The 20,955-nt window shown below is 33.1% G+C and overlaps 2 protein-coding genes across 3 annotated transcripts; one reads left to right on the top strand and one right to left on the bottom strand.

Annotated features, from left to right (window-relative positions):
* Nucleotides 1-2,572: 2,572 nt before the first annotated feature.
* LOC125839080 (remorin-like) lies at nucleotides 2,573-5,064 on the top strand. The gene is made up of 5 exons (XM_049518059.1): nucleotides 2,573-2,717; nucleotides 4,274-4,321; nucleotides 4,434-4,521; nucleotides 4,600-4,681; nucleotides 4,861-5,064. The coding sequence occupies exons 1-5, from the start codon at nucleotides 2,573-2,575 to the stop codon at nucleotides 5,062-5,064; spliced, it is 567 nt and encodes a 188-aa protein (XP_049374016.1).
* Nucleotides 5,065-5,768: 704 nt separating this feature from the next.
* Nucleotides 5,769-20,267, bottom strand: LOC125838955 (DEAD-box ATP-dependent RNA helicase 8-like). Of its 2 annotated transcripts, none has more exons than XM_049517954.1 (10): nucleotides 19,742-20,267; nucleotides 17,806-17,866; nucleotides 13,710-13,944; nucleotides 12,818-13,056; nucleotides 12,128-12,379; nucleotides 11,871-12,051; nucleotides 11,193-11,281; nucleotides 11,038-11,111; nucleotides 10,828-10,955; nucleotides 5,769-6,287 (listed from the first exon to the last, which is right to left on the bottom strand). In XM_049517954.1, the coding sequence occupies exons 1-9, from the start codon at nucleotides 20,005-20,007 to the stop codon at nucleotides 10,877-10,879; spliced, it is 1,476 nt and encodes a 491-aa protein (XP_049373911.1). In that variant the 5' UTR covers nucleotides 20,008-20,267; the 3' UTR covers nucleotides 5,769-6,287; nucleotides 10,828-10,876. The 2 variants fall into 2 exon arrangements, with proteins under 2 accessions (XP_049373911.1, XP_049373910.1); XM_049517953.1 differs by having other exon boundaries at nucleotides 10,845-10,955; nucleotides 19,742-20,164.
* Nucleotides 20,268-20,955: the final 688 nt, after the last annotated feature.

The raw sequence follows: 20,955 nt of genomic DNA, 5'->3' as shown, positions 1-20,955 counted from the left end.
GGGTGCACCATTAAAAAAGAAAAAAATATTATGTGGAAATTGATCCTTATTGACTATTTCTCTAGGTAAATAACTCAATATTTAGTGAAATACACCATTCAACCTTCTTAAAGCATGAATTTTTACAAATAATATTTTACAAATTATAAAAATTTAAGTACATAAAATACCTAATTTTCTTAAAGAAAAAACATGAATTCACCATTCCTCTGTCCTTAGTTTTACGAAAAGATCATTAATATTTCTTGCATTTGGATTATAGCATATTTCATCATTATTATTTGTTTTTCTTTTGTTTGAATACTATGAGTAATTTTTTTTTTATTGTCATATCTTTCTTTTCTTTTTTCTTTTTCTTTTTTTCAAAATTGCTTTAAAATATGTATTTTTTTAAATCGAAGGATTATTAAAATATAGCAAACATAAAAATTATATTTGTATATTATAGCTATAGTTTGCATAATTGCGCTCCATAACAAATTTTATATTTGCTATGGAGCTTTTGATTTGTATAATTTGCTAGATACATCCAATTTTATACAAATTGTTCAGTTTTGTATAAATTCATTTATACATTGTAATATGTATAATTCGCTAGATACATCCAATTTTATACAAATTGTTCAGTTTTGTATAAATTCATTTATACATTGTAATTTGTATAATAAGATTTGTATTTGTATAATTATAAGTGTATAGAACGAAAATATATGTATTTATCTTTGTATATACACTTTTCTCTCGCTTTATACAAATACAAACGCATTTTATACATTTGTATACCAAAAATGGCTAATTGTATATCGAATCAGATGGCAAAAAAATGGGATGATTGCTGTGAATTACAAATAAAATAAACTATGGCTATAACATTTAATTTGAATAAATAGTTTTCTATTTCATTCAATTTTTCCTTATTAAAAATAGTTTAACTAGTCCTTCGGGATGGCTCAGTTTTGGAGGGTGGTTATCCACACAAATGACCCGGGATCGATTCTTCCTCAATGTCTTTTGAGTCGAGCCTGTCGCATAGAGCTTGCCTAGTGCAGTTTACATCTTCTGTGTGGTTTGCAGGCTATTACACAGTGAGGAGTTTATCCAATGCGCACAAAGTGCTCACCCGAAAGGCAAAGACTGTAACAGAGATTGAAGCGGCTGCGGATTATCCTGGAGTTCCAAAAAAAAAATTACTAGACACATATCACTTTTATAATATTTTATTTATAAAATTACATTAAATATATTATTGTTAACGCTTTTGTAGCCGCAAATACTTTACAGTTGATTAGCTGACATCCATGTTTACATGGCGGTGGCAGAATATACAAAAGCCACGTTTTCCAGCATCGTAAGCCACCGTACTCTATGCTCGAAAAACATTTAATTACTCCAAATACAAAAATCAGCCACATAATATTTTTGTTGTTTTGCTGAATTTGGATATTAAATAAATACTCCCTCACTCTGTTTATGTAGCATCAACGATTTGAATAAAAATTGATCTAAACTGAAAAAATTGAATCAAATTGATTTTAGTTGTCTTAGGTATGATTTGGTTTTAGATTCTTAAAAATTGATAATAATTGAATTGATTATGCTTTTGTTTGAAAAAAAAACAAAAAAATAATATAATCAAACCGATAAATTGTATACATATATTTTATATGATACATACATAATATATGATTTTTATAAGCAATTTTAAAGATATTATATGTGTTTTTATCAAAATTTATTTATAATTTACTTATGAAAGCCAAAATGCCCAAAGTGAGAATATTTATCTTATTAGTTTCATGTATATGAGTATATATGACAATTCTTTATGAGATTGAAAATGTCAGTCTCTTCCTTCTAGGCTAAAATAATGAATTTTAAAGCTTTATTCATAGTAAATTCAATAATTGAAAGTTATGTAATATCAGGCATTCTAACTATTTTTGTTTTGAATGAATTGTTGTCACTTCTTTCACGTTTTGAATGAACGGTTTCTATATTTTTGTCTAAGTTTTAATAATCGAATAATCGAGGAACCGATAACAACTAAATCGATAAATATATATTATATTTGATTTGGTTTAATTTTGATAATTTTAAAACCGATTAAGCTTGTTTGGTTTTAATTTTGATCAATAACCGATCCAAATCGACCCGTGAGCGATTCCGAAAGGTATATTGACTTTAACCATAAAATCAAATATCAGATTTTAACAAAATTAAAAGTTATTTATTTAAAAATTAAGTAATAAAATATTATAAATTATAGTAATTAATAATTTAAATATAAGTAAAAAAAAAAAAAACTCCATTCATTAATACTAGTCATTCATAATTTTCTTTACATATCTCTTTTAAGTTTTGATAATCAAAACGATACCCCATAAATAGATGGTGATGAAATAATAAGCGGTGGGATTTTTGGAACTATCCTTCAAAAATTATTGTTAAAATATTATCAATTGCTAATAAAATATTACTTATATACATATTTTTTTGAAGGAAAAACATTAAACATGGTTGTTAGAAATTAAGGAATTGAAGAGAGAGTTTGTTGAAAACTAAATAGGAAGAAATGGAAGCAGAAGTGCCACCGCAAATAAAGCAAGAACCACCACTTGCATCCATAGCTACTCCAAACGACGTCGTTACTCCCACACCACCACCTCCTCATCATACTACTACTACTACTCTACCTCATGAACCTCTCACACATCAAGGTATATTATGTATACGTATAATACATAAATATGTGCTTTAATTTTACTTAATTTGACTTCAACTAATATTTTTGCATTCCAATTTTCAGTAAATTTGTATAAGTTTGAATAAGTAGACATATGAGTTTGGCATAATACATGTAGGAAACTAGGACAAATATTTTCATGTAGGACGTGTCGTTGGACGTGTATATCTATTTGTTCAATTTTATACAAGTTTAACTGTCTAGTTATGCAAACCAAAAAGTTGGAGAGCATAAATTGTTATGCAATCTGTATATACCCAACATAAATGAGGTCAAATTTAAGAGTATGTTCATGTATTATGCTTATTTATATTCTCCTCTATATATTTACAATTTTTTGTGTTTTTTTTTTAATATTTAGGTGCTCATTATTATTTTTATATTTTGAGTTTCAACTTATTTAGGCTTGTTGGTATTTTATTATTGTAATGGTTGTTTATTGTAGGTGCTGTATTTTTTTTTCTTATTGATACTTAGATTTGTTGCATTTTAATTGAAGATCTTTAGAAAAAAAAAATGTTTCTCCACTTTCACAAGGTCTTAATAAGATCTACATATATTCTGCTCTCCCAAGACCTCATTTTTGGAATTTCACACATAATTATTGTTAGTAATATATAATAGTACTATGGTTCCTTTTCTAGTATGTTGGGGAGCGTTCAATAAGGGATGAGATAAACAAAGTTATCTGATGAATTTCATGAGTTTAATTAATAATTTTATTATATGTATGAGATAACTTTGGGCTATATAATATCACAACTGATTTTGTTATTATATTGAGATTACAGTTCTTATAAGTTATTGAGTTATAAATTAAATAGTTTGCACATATTTAATAAATTTCTTAAAAGAAATACAATGTTTTCAAACTAAAGTTATTGAGTTCGATCGAACCTGTACGCTCGATCTACACTTTGATGTGCAAACTAAATTAAATAATTTGCACATATTTAATAACGGTTTTGCTTGTTCTTCAACTTCAATCAACCATGTAATGAATAGGTTAGATATGAAACTCAATTAAAAGAACATCGCGATGGTGGTACTATAGTAGTAATTTCTAAATATGTAAATTTTATTCTAAAAGATTTAGGATACATCAAAGGCTTAGTTGAGACCAAATAGTAAATTTGAGGATGTACACTGAATCCCTTCAATTTCTTTGAAATGATAGGAGTACTAATTTGTTTGGAACTGAGCCGTAGTAGTTGTTGTTGGTACGAGTACTATTTTCTTGGCTCATCGTTTCTCAAATTATTGCATAGTTTTTTCTCAGAATCCAAAATGAACTTGGCAGATGTTTGTCCTCATTCATTGCCTGATAAATAACTTCACAGCTAGTAAACTATCAGTATAGTTGTCATTTTTCTGTACAGCGATGCGATTTTTAAATTACTAAGTCACCGGATTAGCATTGCATATATCTTGAGGGGCTTGTTCTCTCTAAGAGACTATCCGTTCTCTGGATACTCGCTGTGATTCTCTGATATCGTGAGATATGATGTTGTTGTTTCCTCATTTTATCAGATACCGATGTTTCATCAAAGAAGGGTTCAAAAGGATCTCTTGACAGAGGTATGTATTACATACATCTAAATGTTTACCAGTTTTGGCAGACACTGTACAATGCGTATAGTGATCATATCTCAGATGTTTAACATGAGCTTTATTTCATGTTTTTATTCAGATATTGCTCTTTCACAGCTTGAAAATGAGAAAAGATCATCTTTCATCAAGGCATGGGAAGAAAGCAAAAAAAGCAAAGTGAACAACAAGTAGGATTCTCAACTTTCAATAAGTGTTCATACGTAATGTGAATAATCAACGCGTCATTGTTTTTATTATTTGAGTAGGGCACAAAAGAAGCTCTCTGCAGTTGCAACATGGGAGAAAACTCATACAGCAAAGCTTGAAGCTAAACTGAAGCAACTTGAGGTAACTATACTTAAGAGTCCGAGTATACGTGCATCTTTGATGAAACTAAGTAATGTACTGTGATTTTTAAGACCGTTTGTTTAGGCTTAGGCTAGGAATCAAAACACTTTTGAACATTTTCTTCGTCTGATTAATATTTGACCGCGTTGATCTACTGTCTGTGTTGATAAAAATTGTAGGATCAACTAGAGCATAAGAAAGCAGAATATGCAGAGAAGATAAAAAATGAAGTAGCGTTAATTCGTCAGGAGGCAGATGAGAAGAGAGCTGTGGTTGAAGCGAGACGAGGGGAAGAATTTCTGAAAGCAGAGGAGACAGCAGCCAGGTATCGCGCTACGGGGCAAACCCCTAAGAAGCAGCTTCTTGGATGCTGTGGATGTTAATGATGTTATGAGCTATGTGAAGATTATGAAAAAATAACTTTTCACTTTGTAATTTTCATGCTGCTGCTTTTTAATGTGTGTTCTATTCTATAATAAGTGTGCAATTTGGTTCTCTCTGCTTTCTACTCTGTATATATGAAAACTAGTCATGTTGAATAAAGTGTTTATGATAGATAACGCGTCCTCCTTCAGTAATACTTCATGTGTAGTTTGTAAGTTATAATGAGTTGATAGATGCAGGCATTGCCACAATCTGTTCGACGTACAACTGTTGAACCACTTCAACAAGTCTGAGTGAAATAATGTCAGTTCGATCTCTCCATGCTCAAATCTCAATATGTGATCCGAAAAAGTACTCAAATTAGAACTGGCAAGGAAAAGGGGTCGAAAATACCTTTCAACCATATGATACATGTTTAAATTTAACTTCCGTCCTACTTTAGGTCCACTTGCAATTTTTCCATCATCTATCTGCCCTCGACCTTAATTGTATGATTGACCACAGTATAGCATAAGATAAAATTAAGATATTTCATATAGTAGAGGGGGTAATAATGGATCTTCTTCTACCACAAATAGAAAACTTTACAAACTACAACTTAAATAGAGGCAAGACAAAAAAGATTCAATTATTCAAATCCGGAAATAGATAAAATTAAAACCATACTCTTCACATTCAGCCAAATTGACTACATTCCATGCAGACATAACCTGCTTCATCATTCCAAACGCTAACATAACAGGAGAAAAGCTATAAAAGCTGAAAGGAGTACAATGCTTCTGGTACACATGCTACACACATACCGAGACAGTGGTTGAACATCTGATATAAGTGCCCGAAAATGACTACTCCGTCACTTAACATGTTGGGTGACATCTTTAGGTATCACTTCTCCCATGACCAACGCCCACATTACCATATGCCGCAGATGAATATAGATCCAAATACCATAGAGCATAACCTTGTACAGCTTATCCAACAAACATACAGCGAAAAGGAAACAGCGACAAATGCCAAATACTACATAAACCAGGGGACTCACCAACGGCCAGTCTCTGACTGGACCTATCCATTGTCAGTATGTACTGCTAAATTCTTTTAGGATTAACTTAAAACTCATCACTAGATCTAAAGATGAACTCAGTTATCTCAGCAACCATGAAACAGCCAAGTCATCCATTCTCTCAGTATCTCAGCGTTGCAGAACTTCAACATGAGATTTCTGCAAGGAAAAAAATGGCTCAAATAAATATTCCACGTGTTTGCCTTTTTTGCCCTGCCCTTATTCTGGGTGAAAGAAAGGGGCTGTCAGCACAACAAATTGTTTTTTTTTCATAAAGCAGCATAAACATATTATGGCACATTGGATGATGTCTTTATTTCAGGCTTTTCCAATTTATGGGCATTTGAGAAGAAAATGTTAGGTGCTGTTACGTTGGGACTAGTGGAAAGAATAATCACCAAATAAAATTCAATATTGTCAAAATATTTGGTTTTACCTATCCCCTCCACATAAAACATGGCATTGTTTAATACAATATTTGGTTCCAATGTTCTTTTCCGCATACTAATACCAACATAAGTTAAGCGGGAATCTATATGTTAGTTTTATGCAGAAGAGAATGGGTTTGGAGCAAAGTGAAGACATGTTGTGGTTGCTGGGAAATGCTAAAGGGATTTAACAAAGTTAGAGATTGTTGTGTTTGCTGAATGGAGCTCCCAATATGACAGAGGTATGGCCATGGAAGAATATCTGAAATGTCAAGAGTCATAGACAAAGTGGCTTGTTTTGTTTGGTTGGTGGTGAAATAAGTTTATTTAACCCAAGAAAATCTAATAAAGAGTGTTCCACATGCAATCGTTGTGGCAAGGAACCTGAAACTAATTGTCACTACTCCTACACTGTAATGTGACAGTACAAATTTGGAATATCTATCTATGTATGAAAGGGATTTCATGGGTAATGCCAAATCACTCTCCGGATTTACTGAAATGTTGGAACAGGGGAGAAGGTTAGCCTTGGCAGAAAAGCAGATGGAAAATGATACCATCCTGTATTTGGTGGACTGTCGAGATGGAGAAATCTGAGATGCTTTGAAGAGACCAATAGCTCAATCTAGAAGATCAAGATGAAATCACTTTTGTTGTTTATTTTTTATGTAAAGAAGAATTTTCTTCAGACACTGAATCTATTTTGGAGATTTTGGAATCTTTTTAAAATTGTATAGTATATATTTTTTTTGGAATTGGCAAGTTTAAAATTGTATAGTATATTATAGCCTTTTTGAAAGTTTTTGATCTCTTTTAAATATGGTTTACTGCATCTATTGGTGCTATATAGTCTGTTGCCATCTCAAAAAAAGAAGGCATTTGCTAGCTTAATCCTGATTGGCTTGTCCTAGTAAAACACCATATCTAGAATATCTAATAGCATGTTTAACACAAAATACCTTTCTAGGTTATCAGATGGATTGAGAGTGTGCCAGAAATCTCCTTACTTCATCAGGAAGTTACAACTGATATCTGGAGCATGTTCTTCTCACTTTTTAGAGTGGCATGGATCATGCCTAGTAATGTAAAGGAAGCATATGAGTGTTGGTGTTCATGGAGAATTGGAAAATCCATCATGAATATCTAGGCAAATGATGCCTGCTTGTATTTTTTGGTGGATCTGGAATAAGAGGATTAAAAGATGTTCTGATGGCATCACAACTCCTATATGTCCTTAAAGCCAAGAGCCTAATAAACCTTTTTACTTGCAAAATCATGCACTTGTATCTAGCTTTGAACTTATAGAAGAAATGGATTAAGAAGAGGGATGAACAAGGACTTTGAGAAGAAGAATTGAAGCACTCTAGTCAGAAGAAACTAAAATGGAAGCTATATGGGTTTAATCAGACCAATATATAATATAGGTCGGGTAATAAAATTTATTTATGGCTTACATCTGAACTGTTCACACACTGCCATGTAAGCCACTATATTTGAGTGTACAGAGGTCTGTTAGTTTTTAGCGGCATTGTGGGTGATTGGGGACTGATACTCAAAAAAAAAATGTTGATGGACATTCTTAAAACAAATCCATTAGATCAGGGATAAGTTTGGCCCTTCACTATTTATATTATCAAGAATTCTCACAAAACTTGTCCTGAAAAATAGCAAATATTGAGATTGTTCAATTGGAACAACTTATTAACACATTTTGCGGATCATTTTTTCTTTTTAAACTTATGTCGTTGAAAATAAATTGGTAGTTAAAACAAAGAAAAGGCAGTGTAAAGAAGAGTATTTGTAGAGCGAGGGCCCATAGATATTAGAGGTCAATAAACTTTGCACCATTTGAAATAATATTTTCTTATTCTTATGATGCTCCAATCCCAAAATCAAAAATCAAAATAAAACAAAATTAATATGGAAATTCCATACAACAACATACTCCAGCGAAATCCCACTATGTGGGATCTATGGAGGGTAAAGTGTACACAGACCTTACCACTATTTTCTAAAATTATTTATTCAAAGATTATATAATAAAAGTCAAACAGAGTATTTGTAGGGAAACATTATCAACAGTCAAAACAAAATATTAAATAATATAGGAAATCAGAAGCAGCTACATAATGATACACATTAGCTAAAGCTAACATGTGTCTTTAAGAGAGGGATAATCTAGGATATCAAATTGGAAATTACATAGATAGTAAATAATTGTACCACTCCACTTGACTATCAATCCCCTCGAAATCCCCAACACCTCTCTAGCTACCTCCATAATGCAATTCACTGTCCTATCCTGCATACAGCTTGCATCCTTAGTACTCCCCCCAAGCCCTCATGGCCAACAACTTCTCCCCAATCTCCTGAGCTTTGACAAGAGTCAAGCTACCTCATTTGATCCTCAGAAGGTCATACAAAACCCTCTTTAGTTCTCTTCCACTTTCTCTTAATCTCTCAAATCCATTACCAAGAGTTTATGTTGAGTAGTAAGATACAAAACCCTTTTGTATCTTGCATATAAATAACAAAGGGTCGCAAAAATTACAGTTTACAAAAGTCACAATTTTCAAGAGTATGAATGTGGCTTTTGCAATATGAAATTGAATATGCTCATCTTATGAAAATAAAATAAACATGACTTGATAATGCCTAGTGAATATTTAGTCCATTTCTTATCAAAAACTTGTTCTGTGTAGCATTTTTATTTTCTCCGTTATGTTTAATTTTCAATATTCAATCCAATTTGTGGACAAGAATGAATTATTCCTTCAAATACTAGCACTAATTTATTAGTTCATAATCCCAACCATTAAAACCACACTTAAAAAACATATTTATAAAATAATTAAGCAAAGAGTTGTGTCCTTTCAATAAAAGGTTTGAAAGTTCTTTTCTAGCAGCCAAATTGTTTTTTTAAAAAAAAATTGTCACTAATAAAGGAGACAATTATTTAGAGAAGATGTAATACAAATTACTACTCTTCCGTCCCAATTTATGTGAAGGTGTTTGACGGGGCACGGAGTTTAAAAAGGAAAGGAAGACTTTCGAAACTTGTAATGGAAAGTTTAAAGTTGAATTGTTACCAACTATAAAAAGGTGATGTTCTCTTTGGGACCAACTAAAAAGGAAAGAGTTTTATATAAATTGGATCGGATAGAGTAATATTTTTCAGTTTTGCATTTAATTATTATTAAAATACAAAATAAATATTAGTAAAGTATTTTGGTCTTCATCTTTTAGGGTTTCTCACTTCTATAAATAGTATAAATACAAATAAAGATAAACAAATGATGTGTAAATTACAGCTAAATCATAAGCTAAAATGAACTCTAGAACAGCCTTACATTCGTCATTTCTAATATCATAACCATACCCTCATATACTCGGCCAAAGCAATCCCTATCTTTACCTACAAGTCCATTTAGATCTCCCCCAATAAAGATTTGCTGGTATCCTGAAATCCCTTGAACAATGTGTTCATATCCCCCCCCCCCCCAAATTTAGTTTCAGCTTCTGCATCTAATCCCTTTTGGGGAGCATAGAACTAATGGCATTGATTGTCACCTTCCCCAAGAAACACCAACACAATTATCATATCTCCAACTCGATTTACATCTACAACTTTATTCTCAAGTCTTGGTTCTACAATACCTCTATTCCTAATTTTATCTTATCTAACAATACCATAATTTATCACTCGTGTTACCAATCTCTCTAGCCTTTTTGCCCTTTCCATTTAGTTTCCAGAAAGCATGCAATATCAACTCTTCTCCTTTAAAGAATATCTATCCATTAATTAATTCGAGTTTCCTATCAAAATGCCTATGTTCCAGTTAACTGCCTCAATTTGACTCTCTTGGACAATCCTTTTTACCAAATTTGTCCATGATGCGGGAACCCTTTCTTATTTTGCACCACATCCAGGCACAGATATGGCAGAGCTAGCTTTGTTACCCATAACCATCAGAGGTGGACACCTTTCCATATTTTACACCACTCGGACGCTAATGTGACAGGATTACAACCTTTTACCCACACTTGTCCATAATGTTGGAACCCTTGCTCATACTCCCTCACGCCCATGAGGTGGGGTGATGAAATAAATAATAAACCCCCGGCAAGATGCAAGTAAAAATAAAGTGGAAACAATAATCAGTAATTGTCACATTGAGAAGATATATCAATTTATAGGACTGCACTTAAATCTGCATACAAAAAGATAAGATTCTCAAGTAGCTCATCTTAGAACTCTAACAACTGCATACCTGTACAAAAGACTCACCATTGGTGCACCATAACCGAGCAGCTAACTGATCAAAGGCAATATATAGCCTGATCTATGTGCGGAGGAATTTGCTTGATCTCTGTTCCTAGTTCTTGTTCAATTCTATACCTGTGAGAGACAATCCCATATTATTACCAAGTACATAAACTAAATGAACTTCTATGGCAAAATAGAGATATTATATGCATACAGGTTGAAGCGATCCTCATAAGTAATCAGGTTCACAGCTAAACCAAGATGCCCAAATCTCCCTGAACGCCCAACCTGCAAAAATATATGTAATAAGAAAATAGCACATATAGATATAGACAGATGATTCACTGGGCAAAGATTTGTAATGTATACCCTGTGTAAATATGTCTCTGAGTTCTTCGGGAAATCAAAATTTATAACAACATTGACTGCTTGAATATCTATCCCTCTAGTAAACAGATCTGCACCCAACATAAAAGAATATAAGGTTGCTCAATCGACCAAGAAAATGAATTAAACATCACACAATATAATTACAAGAAGTACTTAGTTATCTACATGGGAAAAAGATGACCCAAAGGAAATCGGGTGTGAATAATTTGTTATCAAGCCAGAATCATCATCTAAGAACAGGCAGAAGGACAAGATCATCATACAATAGTCAAATCAGAATATTTCATCAAACAGGTCAGAGTAGATTGCAGAAATTCCACATGTACATAGACAACAATATTACAGTGAATTGAAAAACACCAAGCATAATGAAGATACGACGCAACTGTGAAGCTAAAATTGGAAGTTCCTCGCACAAACATTCTCAGTTGACTTCCCTGGATTAGTTTTTGGAAATCAAAGAGCCCCCCACACATGTAATCCATTATACAGAGGCACCCACATATGCAAATACATTACACAACAACCATAATTAACAAAGAGCAAATTCACCCATCAACTTAGATGACAATCTGCCCCTCGAAAAGCAGCAATAACAACAGAACGGAATAGCAAGTATGAGTACTAGTAGTTTCAAGAAGATGCCACGTATCATACCAGTACAAACAAGGTTCCTGCAGGCACCATTACGGAAGTCATGAAATACTCTGTTCCTATGATCTTGAAGCATCTTTGCATGGATGTAGAAGCATGAAAAGCCTAACTCTGTGATCTTCTTGGCAAGCAGTTCCACACGGTTTACAGAGTTGCAAAAGATAATTGATTGGTTGATTTGAAGCTGTAAAAGGAGTTTTAGAATTTATGAATTGCAGCAAACTTTAAAACATCCAAGCTTAGTTGTGTTAGGTACAGACCTTTGAGAATAAAGTGTTGAGGCAATGAAGCTTCTGCCTTTCCTCTACGAAGGCATAAAATTGTGTTATACCCTTGAGAGTAAGTTCATCCATAAGGTTGATAACATATGGCTTCTGCAGATATCTTTCTTTAAAGTCCTTGACTGTGACAGGGAATGTAGCAGAGAACATTAAAACTTGACGATTTGCTGGCAAGAAACGAATCAGCTGCACGATGGAAGGTTGAAACTCCGGAGAAAGAAGCTTATCAGCCTGAAGGACATAAGTATGCACACAGATAGAATTAGTCATGTACAGTGTTTTCACTCGAAACAGAAAGATTACATTTTCTTTTGAATGGGTAATATATAGAAAGATACCATATGGGAAACAGTCCTTAGGTGTGTTCATTTTGAAAAGGTAATAACTTGTAAGTTTGAAGCAAATATCATAGCCGTATAAGTTCTTCTCTATTTTTTGGATAAAGCCATATTGAACCAGCTTATGCTACATTCTTTGCATGCCAGAGATCTTATGTTGAACAGACCTTTCTCTAAAAAATAAGCAGCCGCGCATGAAAAGTACTCTATACCGAGTAAAGCACACAAACAATTATTTTATAAGCACATCATTATTGTAGTCTTCTCTGTATTCTCTCAAGAAAACACAGTGCATACAGATCCGATCAAATAATTGGGGGAGATGAATTACCTCATCCATGACAAGCATGGAACAATCTTTCAAAACACATATTCCCTTTCTCGCAAGGTCGAGTATTCTTCCAGGGGTTCCAACTAGTAAATGAACCGGTTGATAGAGTCGCATTATATCATCCTTCAAGCTGGTCCCCCCAGTGGTAACCATGACTTCAATTTTTAAGTGCTTCCCAAGTTCTTTGCAAACTTGAGATGTTTGAAGAGCCAATTCTCGCGTAGGAACAAGGATAACAACTGCATTAAGAGACAACAGACAACAGTAAAACACAAGCTAAAACTGAGTGAACCAAATCTCATTTCTATAGAAAACAATAAAGTGGATTTCTTTCGGTACACACACCATCAAAAATGCTCCAGCGTAAATAACAACTTTCATGAGCCAATTCAATGTGCAACCAACTGACAATTTCAAATTGCCATCTAAAACTCTAAAGTCATTGCCAAGCCAATTTGTAAAGGTATGAACTTCAGCTTCATCATCAAACAAACCAGCCTGAGCTCAATAAATGCTGACCTCAACAGCGACTCGGGCTTAACTAGGTTTAACTCAAGCTCTTCATAACGTAAAAGTATTTTTCATGATTAATTCAGATGTTGGCATTTATGTATGTTCAAAATAATCGTATAAAAAGAAAACTTCTGCATGTTTATTGTTACAAGCTTTGCAAGTTCCTTTACGAAATTATTCAGTGTGCCACAATGTACTAAATTTATTTTTTAGACGATGCACACAAGGTTTACACATGGCTATATTGCAATTCCATTATAAAGATAAGAAATTAGGGGCCAAAAAGAGCCGATTGCCGGCTGAATTCATAGTAAACAATATGACATGTACTAGAACAAATAAAGGCTTCAAAAAATGACTATGAATTTCTTGTCAGAACCTTGAATGGCATTGACGTCCTGGTCAATTTTTTCCAATGCCGGAATGCAGAAGGCAGCAGTTTTCCCTGTTCCATTTTTGGCCCTAGCCAAAATATCACTCCCAGTAAGAGCAATTGGGATACTCTCTTCCTGGATTGGAGATGGTCTTTCAAAACCCTTTTCATAAATTCCCATAAGCAATTCACGCTTAAGAAAATAGTCTTCAAATTCATTTCCCTTGGTCGCTGTCACATCCTACCAGGAAAATAGACAGTATCCAAGTTAAGTCCAAAGGAGGCAAGGAAGCAAAGGTACAAATGCAGCTCATGCATGCAGAACAATGGAAAATGTTTTCCTACAAAATATTTTTACTATCATCATCATAGAATGAAACCAAAATTGATAAACAAACCAACCTAATGAACATGAGATTCAAAGCAAGACATGCAGACCTAGGTTAGGTATTACTGATTTCACATTAACTTAATGACCACTTGAGTTGACTGTGTTTAAAAATAATTAACCTTGTTATAACAACCGCCATTGTGTAGACATGGTTTGGTTGGTGAAGTACAGATAAATAATCTATTTATAAAATTTAACATAGCATATTACAATGTTCGTTAGCATTATACTCCTTTAATAGAACTTGAATAAGTTATGTTTTATGTGGGATTGAATGTGAAATAAGAATACGAGCATTAATAATGCATGGATTAAAATAACAAAAATATCCTAGTCACTTCAAATTTGTATCTTTCCTTTACTAATAAATTAATCCTCACATTGTTAACTTTAAATTACTAATCCGTGAATAACTTGTGTCTTGGAATCAAATGGCCCCTTAGAGTTAAAAGAATATATAAAATTAATATTGCAGAATCATAATCCCCAAAATATTAACTGCTACATATTACATGACATGAATAATCCTTGCACAACACCTCAAGAAAGAGCAAAAATTGCATGACATTCGAAAAAGAAAATTTCTGACTTCCCACAACTCTCCAGAAGCAACTTGTTATTGCTATTCCACTTAAAAGTCTCCATTTTCACTCTTAATCAATGTCCAAACTCTTTGCACAGGGCACTTAACAGATTTTCAGGAACACTATTACAGCGCGGAAAGATGGAGATAGTTTAGTTCAAAGACACCATGCAGAAAAAATAAGACAGCACAAACAAAGGAAAAACCTCATAAGTAAATTATTGAAGTGTGACTATCTCATTTAAAACTAACTTTTAGATTAGATCGTCACATAACTCAACATGGTATTAGAGCAGGGAGAGGTCCTAGGTTCAAGTCTCACCACCCCTATCACCATAAGGAAATTTCACGTGCTTGACTCATAGAAAAAAAAAAGAATCAAAACCTGTACGTGAGGGGTAGTGTTGAACAAATAATTAAGTAAATAAAAGGTGTTTGAAGTTTGAAGTTTGAAGTTTGGAGATGTGGGAAGTCAGAATTAATATATGAAAAGGAGAATTAAAAAAGATTCCTAAAATATATGAAAAGGGGAATTAATCACAAATAGTCAAATACAATACAAAGAAAGAATTCCAATAAGCTAAACATTATTTGTCCAACTAAAATTAGAATCAAAATTGATGTAGACTTTTTGGGATGTCTCAAATTAATTATGCAAATTCAACTTGGATACTTTTAAGTTTTATCTCAAACCAAAAATTCAAAACCTTTTTTTTCTCTTGGAAAAGAACTCTTAATATATTATATTTTATATACCAGAACAACATCATTGATCGATGCTTTATATATTCTTTTTCTTCATCAAAAGAATGTGTTAATTACTACTAAAAACTAAGTTGCCTGGACTCGGGTGCCCGACGCGGACGCGAATCCAAGGGTTGAATTCGGCAAAATCTAAATTTTAAGATCCGGGGGTACAGATCCAGGTATGGATACGGGTGTTGGGATTCGGCTAAACAATCCAAAATTATAAAATAGAGATATAGCGATATTCTAAATTTTGAAAGACCCCCAAGTTCTTTCACGCTCTCTGGTTCTCCCCCTCAAAAAAGAAAAAGAAAGTCATTCAAGGTCTGCCACCAACTCTCCTTACAGATCGCTGCTACTGCCTACCGAAAGTCAGAACACAACCGCTTGAATTCTTAGTTTCTCTCCGTTTGGCTTGAAAAAACAAATATTGACCAACAGGAAAAGCTAAAAAGGGAGACAAAGGGACTATAAATTTAAGGTATGTCATTTCTCATGTCATAAATCTATCTTATCTTCTATCAAAATCTCAATTTTCCCCAAAATTTGTCAAAGGACTCTGGTCAAAGTATCCAATGTGGGCTGACCGAATCCCACACGTATCCCGCACCCGTCTCGTGTCAACACGGGTGCGGCAGCAAAAATGAAGAGTCCGCGCAACTTCCCCAATCAAGGAATGACACATCAAGGAATTATGTTCGAATCTTCCCTAATCTTGAGCCATTTTAATGACAAACGATATAGTATTGAAGAGCAATTGATGACTTGAGGTCGCCCCTTTTCTAATATGCATCCTGTTGCAAGTATATCATGCTAACATTTCACATTCATTTGATTATATATGTTCTTTTTTTATGATATATGCATTGTTTTGAATAATTAGCAGTGGAATGATACTGATAACTAATGGCGGTTAGCAATATATAATGTTGACTAATGATGGTAAATGGTAATTATCAATAGTGATTAGTGGATGTAATAATGATTGGTGGTGATGATTGCAAATGATGGCTAATGGTGATGTCGAATGATTTTGGTGATTGACAGTGGTGGTGGTTGTGGGTGATGCGTGAAAGTAGATAGAGTAGCGGTGAATTGGCATCTTTGTACAAAATCTTAAATAGACATCTTAATATTATTAAGACTTTATTATAGATCTTAATTATTCAGTTCATTATGTGATTGTAAAATAAGAAAAACAAATGCACTTAGTGATTAAGATTTTTATTTTTTTTGAAACTGGTAAGGTTGAACTCTTCAGCATTAAGGGTATGTTGGCTACCTCCAAAAAGGGATAATTACAGATTTCTATCAAATCTATAATCTGATCTATATCATCTATACAAAGTTGTTTACACCAAAAAAGTAGAGATTCTATACAATTCCATTTAACTTTGTGGATGGAATTGGATCTATCTTCAAACCTTGAAAACAAATAGACTTAATGATTGAGATTTGAATGATTAAAACTAAGACATTTATTAAGTGCAATCAAATGAGGCCTTAATCCAATATCAATTATTTTTTGCTTCTTTGTATATTTGATTAAGATTATGCTTCTTTTCTTTTCTTTTCTTTTTGGTTCTTTAGTTAGTTGGATTTTCGAGGCGATTCTTCTTAACTAGGGTTCTTGGGTTGAACACATGTTGTGGAGCAACTCTAAAGTTATCAAGACACAATACAACTTTTCCCGAAAGAAAATTTGAAAATTTTACAATACACTATTTAATTATTAAGATCCAATGATTTGAATTAACATCCTTGCGAAAAGATTCTTAAATGAACACATTATATTTAAGTCAAAATATCTAATAAATTATAAAAAAATTACAATCCACTATTTAATTATCAAGATCCAATGATTTGAATTACTATCCTTACGAAAAGATTCTTAAATAAACACATTATATTTAAGTCAAAATATCAAATAATTTTTTAAAAATATATATCATGTAATTGCTTTGTATACTTTTATTTTATGACTCTAAAAGAGTAATACAATATTAATGTAGTAACTTTTTAAGATTTTGTTTATGATATTGGGTAAACATACAATGCACGTATATCTATTTTTGATATACAATATTTATTTATACCATTCAAGAAAATATAATATTTATTTTCACGTTAATTGCTGCTTTTTAAGAATCTTGTTCTTCTTGCGTATGTAACCTTATTGGTTGACACAAGACACATGTACACTAAACTAGTTTATGAAAAAGGCAAAGTACATTCAGTTTGAGTAACAAAAGAGAAAAAATGAAAAACATGATGTCTAAGAAGAACAATAAAGACCTTGGCCTTGACAGTGCCATCTTCAAGAGAATAAATCAAGATAAATTCAACTAATTGCATAAAGAGTTGACAAATGCAAGGTTTACCTCTGTCCTGTATCTAGTATCCGCTGGTGGTATCTTCAACCTCGCCTTCCAGTCTTGTGAACTAGAGAAGAGGAAAAAGAGAAGATTTAGCTCTCTCCCGATTTCGTTTTAAATATGTTCAACAACATAATTAATAAGATAAACAAGACTTATGAAAGACATATAACCCCAAGTAACCTTCCAAACACTATAGACCTAAAGTATTATATAGTTAAACTTTGAGGGAAGATAACATTATTTCTTAAGATATTCTAGTTGAAGCTAATAATCAGAACTATACAGCGTACGGAAGCTAAGTTCCCTCAAAAGTGAAGACGTCCCTTGGTGTAAGGCCGCCCGCTAAGGCTCAGCATTAATAACTTGTATCATATGAGTGGACCGCACAAGACTCCCCTCTGCCCCATCCCCCTTGTTTTTTCCAGGAATCATATCAAGATTCATGACCATCTCTCTCTATTTTTGTAATATAGTGACCATATGTTCCTCGATTGTCCCACAATTCACAAGATACATAGACATATTGGCCTTAAAATTAGGGAGTTAGGAGGATCTGAACATTGAAATCTCTTGTATTACCATGCTTTAATTTGTTGCATTTAAACAAGCAGTATAAAATTTATGAAACAACATTCACGAAAAAGCAGTTCCAACACCATATGACTAGCTAAAGCATTTTGTCCATGAAAACTAAACCTGAAGCTTTCAATATTGCTAGTCTTATACCGCCCGGTCTCATCACATTTGCATCCTAAAGTGTCAACTAATGAAGTAGTCTTTAAGGCGAGAAATGTATTAAAACTTAAGAATTGGCTAACATGAGTGAAGCCATCAAACATTAACTCACTCAATATTGATCTTGGTGAATGTATGTACTCATGGACCAAGCATATCTTAACCTGGAAATAGATTGATCTTACGTTCATCATAAACCCATTTACTAGAGCTCATAATTGATCCCAACAACAAGGTTTTAGGCGGCACACATAAATACTATGGCGTGTTTGGATTGGCTTCTTTTTAAGTAGCTAAAAGCTAAAAGTCATAAATTGGGAATACCCAACTTTTGGCTTTTTGCTTAGTTTTATACTTTTTCAGCGGTGCTTAAAAGCACTTTTTGTCTTACCCAAACACATCCAAAAATAAAACAGTGTTTAAAAGCCAAAAGCTACTTAAACTAAGTCAATCAAAACACTCAATATGTCAGTATGCATGTCCACTGTTATATATAGATCACTTTGACTTCTCCAAACATGTGTTTGGGCTTTGCCTGTTCCCACTTAGCAAACAATAGAAACGCTTGAAATATTTCCAACCAGTTATAAATTTCCAACAATGCAGCCTTATAAATAACCCAAAACTAAACTACATAAAAAAAATTAAGCAAAATTAATTTTAATGACGACACCCACTAAATCGTTAGTTCAACTAATCTCCCGCTATTATCAACAATTCAAAAATTCAAATTTGTATACTGTTTTGGTATGAACAACTACTCTTAATTTAATTTGGTAGAAAGATATCAATCCAATTACGAACTAATCAACCTAAACTTGACGATGACATCCATGTGTTTCAAAGAGAAGTCAAATTCAACCTAAATTTAAACTACTCCTAATAGATATTCTCCATATGCAGCGAGCGGGAGTAGGTGTGCTTCCTAACTTTATACATAAAAAAGGGACAGCTCGGTAAACCGAAGCTCCAGCATAGCTATGCGCAGGTCCGGAGAAGGGCAGAACCACAAGGATCTATGGTATGTAGCCTTAACCTGCAGAATTTCTGCAAGAGGCTGTTTCACTGCTTGAACTGTGCCTGCTCCACATATTTTTACCAACTCCACACCCTTCAGATAAGTATAATGGGTAAGAGCTGTAGTACTCTGCACTGACAAGCTTAAACATCTCGAATGAATCCGAACAATAGCAAAAAAAACTACCTTTGGTCAACTGCTTCAGATTGTACCGTCTTTTCAACCTCATCAACAGTAGAATCAGATGCCAACTGGTTCCTTCTGAGCCATTGCTGTGTCTGTTGGTTCTGAAACAGCTGCTGCTGGTTCACCGGACCTCTCTGCACATACTGCTGTGGATTTCTCGGTTGAAAATTAGGGTTAGCGTTAGGGTACATGTGTCCGCCACCCCGGCCGCCGCCTCCACCGCCGCCGCCCATTCCCGGCGGTGGATATCTTCCTCTCGGATTCATAACTAATAAATAAACGGGATCTCAAAACAAAAACCCTAAAGAATATACTAATTGGAGCAACAAAAACCGTCCACAAAAGTATTCTAAAGGTTAAAATTCGATTAAACAAAAATGTACAAACAACAAAATTCTACCAAATTTGAAGAAATTGTGAAGAATTTTTGGCGAATTCGAAGAAATTTTAGAGAATTTTGATCTTGCGAAGAAAATAAGAGAAATGATTGCAGAAACGGTGGGCCTTAGGGCGCAAAACAGATTTGTTAAAATTGCAGAGAGGTCAGTTTACTTTGACCTTTCTATGGAACGGGCTGAATATTTGGGTGTTTCGTGTGGGATCTATACTTTTTATATTGCAAAATAGTCCTTCCAATTAAAAGTAAAATACAAATCGAACCTTATTATTTATTTATATTAATTATAATAATATAATCAAAACACAATTTTTATTTTTATTTTGCTAAGATGGGGAGGTTGTAGTAGAGAGAGCATATAGTGGCTAATTTAAAATAAAAGATTATGGTTGAACTACTATTAAATTATTACCAGTGTTGATAGCTAGTTGAGCATATTAGGTAATCCACTTTAATTAGATCAAATATAATTATAATTGCAATCTATAATAAATCAAATAAAAATGATATATATCAATAATACCCCACCTAATATAATATACGATATATAATTATGATTTGAAATTATATTGATTTTTTGAAGTTAGAAGTTTTTGTTTAAACATGCAATTATGTACAAGTAAACACACTTGAAAGAATAAGAAAGTTCTTGTCTCTATCTCTCTTTATCTCTTTGCATTTATTGTTTCCTTTTATTTTATAATGAGAGCAGTGTTGAGAACACCTTTAAATTAGGCGTGAACTATTAAATTATCTCTAAATTATTGACGGTCTTAAAAACACCCACTTACTTGAATAAATTAACTTAAATACACCA

This window comes from Solanum verrucosum, unplaced genomic scaffold (assembly GCF_900185275.1).
Source record: "Solanum verrucosum unplaced genomic scaffold, falcon-dt-bn FXZP01000163.1, whole genome shotgun sequence".
In the NCBI taxonomy this organism is placed as follows: Eukaryota; Viridiplantae; Streptophyta; class Magnoliopsida; order Solanales; family Solanaceae; genus Solanum; species Solanum verrucosum.
The sequence above is the reverse complement of the archived record's forward strand: the minus strand, read 5'-3'. Positions and strand labels throughout refer to the sequence as shown.